The 2,128-nt window shown below is 37.2% G+C and overlaps 1 protein-coding gene across 1 annotated transcript in view; it reads right to left on the minus strand.

Annotated features, from left to right (window-relative positions):
• LOC107104368 (PRA1 family protein 2-like) overlaps positions 1–2,128 on the minus strand; it is a 16,230-nt gene that overhangs the window by 2,379 nt on the left and 11,723 nt on the right. The window contains exon 2 of the mRNA XM_015404361.1: positions 247–464. Within this exon, the coding sequence (XP_015259847.1) occupies positions 247–464 (218 nt within the window). The remainder of the gene's footprint in view (positions 1–246; positions 465–2,128) is intronic.

Below are 2,128 nucleotides of genomic sequence, written 5' to 3' on the forward strand. Positions count from 1 at the left end.
CCTCTTTCCAATAAAGGCCTGGACCGCGATGCACGTGAGTGAAATAAAGGCCCGGGCCTATATTAGAGGATTTACAGTAAATTAATCTCCAGTCCAAATGAAGAGCTCTGCTTCAGGAATGGAACAAAAACAGAATTGTAAAAAAACTTTAAGCAATTTAAATCAAAAACATGTATTTTTGTTTCTAAATTTCTGGGTCTTAGTCTTCATCCTATGTGAGATGAAAGGCAGAGTGTTTGCTCTTACTCAGCACTGGGAAGGCTATCCCAAACAGGAACACGGCCACTCCTCCCAGCAGTGACACGAAGACGTAACTGGCCAAGAGAATGGCGAGCACGGTGACTAACGGGTGGTTTCTACGGAAACGGCGGATGGGAGCTTTGTTCTCTGCTGCCCAGACGAAGCCCAGGAAGAGCACGGTGACGACCGTCATCCCGACAAACAGCTGGAGGGGCTGGAAATACCTGAAACATAAATGGAGGTTAAGGATGACTGCGTTCGAGGGCAGAGGAAACTTCAGTCTCACCGTCCCGCGTTAAGGAAGCAGCTATCAGAAGCGGAGCTATAAAAGGACCTGAGCTCATCTGATGATCGGTTTGTTCCTTTTGGGCATTCATCCCTCAGCTGAGAGGAACATGGCACCTAGAAGCAGCAGGCCTCTGGAGGCAGTGTGCTACTGGGAAACCGCTGCTTCAGCCATGCATCCTTATAAAGGTTATTTTAACATGAAACGTCCAATAAAATCTACTTAACCATTTGAGATGGTACAGGATCCTGACCCAGGGAGTAACCAGGGAGCAGCACCATTCACAACTAGAGACCAGTGCATCAATCAAATGTATCTTATTTCCTCAAATCTAGCGGAATATAAACCGCCATCATGTTTTCTTATTTTTAAGTTTACTGTTTTGACATTCAGGGTTCCAACACTTTGGTTAACATCATATTCAATGGGCTTTTAAGAACTTTCAGGACTAATTTCATCAAAATAAAAGAGCTGCTTTTCCTAGCACTAGGGCTGAGACAATGAATCGGATTAATTGATTAATAGATTATTGAAATAATCGCCAACTAATTTAGTAGTTGATTCATCGTTAACTGGAGTATAGAGACAATTAAACATGCCTCTAGCTGACAGAGCGACCCACTTAGAGTAGTAAAAATTTAAAATTTTGTATTTTGCATTTAAGATAAACTTTTTCATCTGTCAATCATCTCTACTCAGATACCCTTAAATGAAAAAGTTTCAGTTTTACCTGATTTGATTTTGCAAAAAGTTTTCTTTAAGGAATATTTGGCTATAATAGTCAATCTGCAAAACCGTTAGTAGCAGCCCTAGCTAGCACTAAATATTTCCACAATAAAAGAATTTAAGAAAGTGTAAATTAAAGGAAAAAACAAACAAAAAAAAACTGAAGTTCTAAGATGGATCAGTTGATGGATCTAAATCGATAAAACGCTTTTTTTTCTTCTTTTTTTTTTTAGCTAACACAAAATCAATAACATTTCCAGCAGTTATTTATATGGATAATGTTTATAGCTGTATTTATATTAATATTCAAAGCCTACAAAATCCATAATATGGATAAGTCTAACAGAGGTGTAAAGTAATAAAATACAAATACTTTGTTACTTAAGTGGAAATGTTGGCTATCTTAACTTACTGGAGTAATTATGTTTTTTTCTAGAAAACTTTATGCTTCTACTCCTTACATTTTAAAATAGACTCCATTTAAGCTCCTTTTCATTATGGCCTGTTGGTATTTAAAAAAATAAAAACCATCAAAATAATTAGTTTTATCCAGACGATTAAATTCTTTGTCATTGGACTGGGTGCTGCCCCAACTTATTGCTTACCACAAACCAAAATCATTCTACTTAAGTAATAAACATGAATACTTTTGACACCTCTGTTGAGAGGTGATGGTTTATTAAACCTTTTTAGCAAAAGTTCAATTCTGCATCAAATGCTCAGTGAGGCCATCTAGTGGTCAATAAATACATTTTTTAGAAGAAAGATTTCTGAAGTCAACAGGTCTAAATTGACCTTTAAAGGAGAATTCCGGTTTTTAACACTTTTAGCCCATTTTCTGTAGTGTCCAGGATGAAATCGAATGATCGACACCAA

This window comes from Cyprinodon variegatus, unplaced genomic scaffold (genome assembly GCF_000732505.1).
Source record: "Cyprinodon variegatus isolate N-32 unplaced genomic scaffold, C_variegatus-1.0 Scaffold1708, whole genome shotgun sequence".
NCBI classification, from domain to species: Eukaryota; Metazoa; Chordata; class Actinopteri; order Cyprinodontiformes; family Cyprinodontidae; genus Cyprinodon; species Cyprinodon variegatus.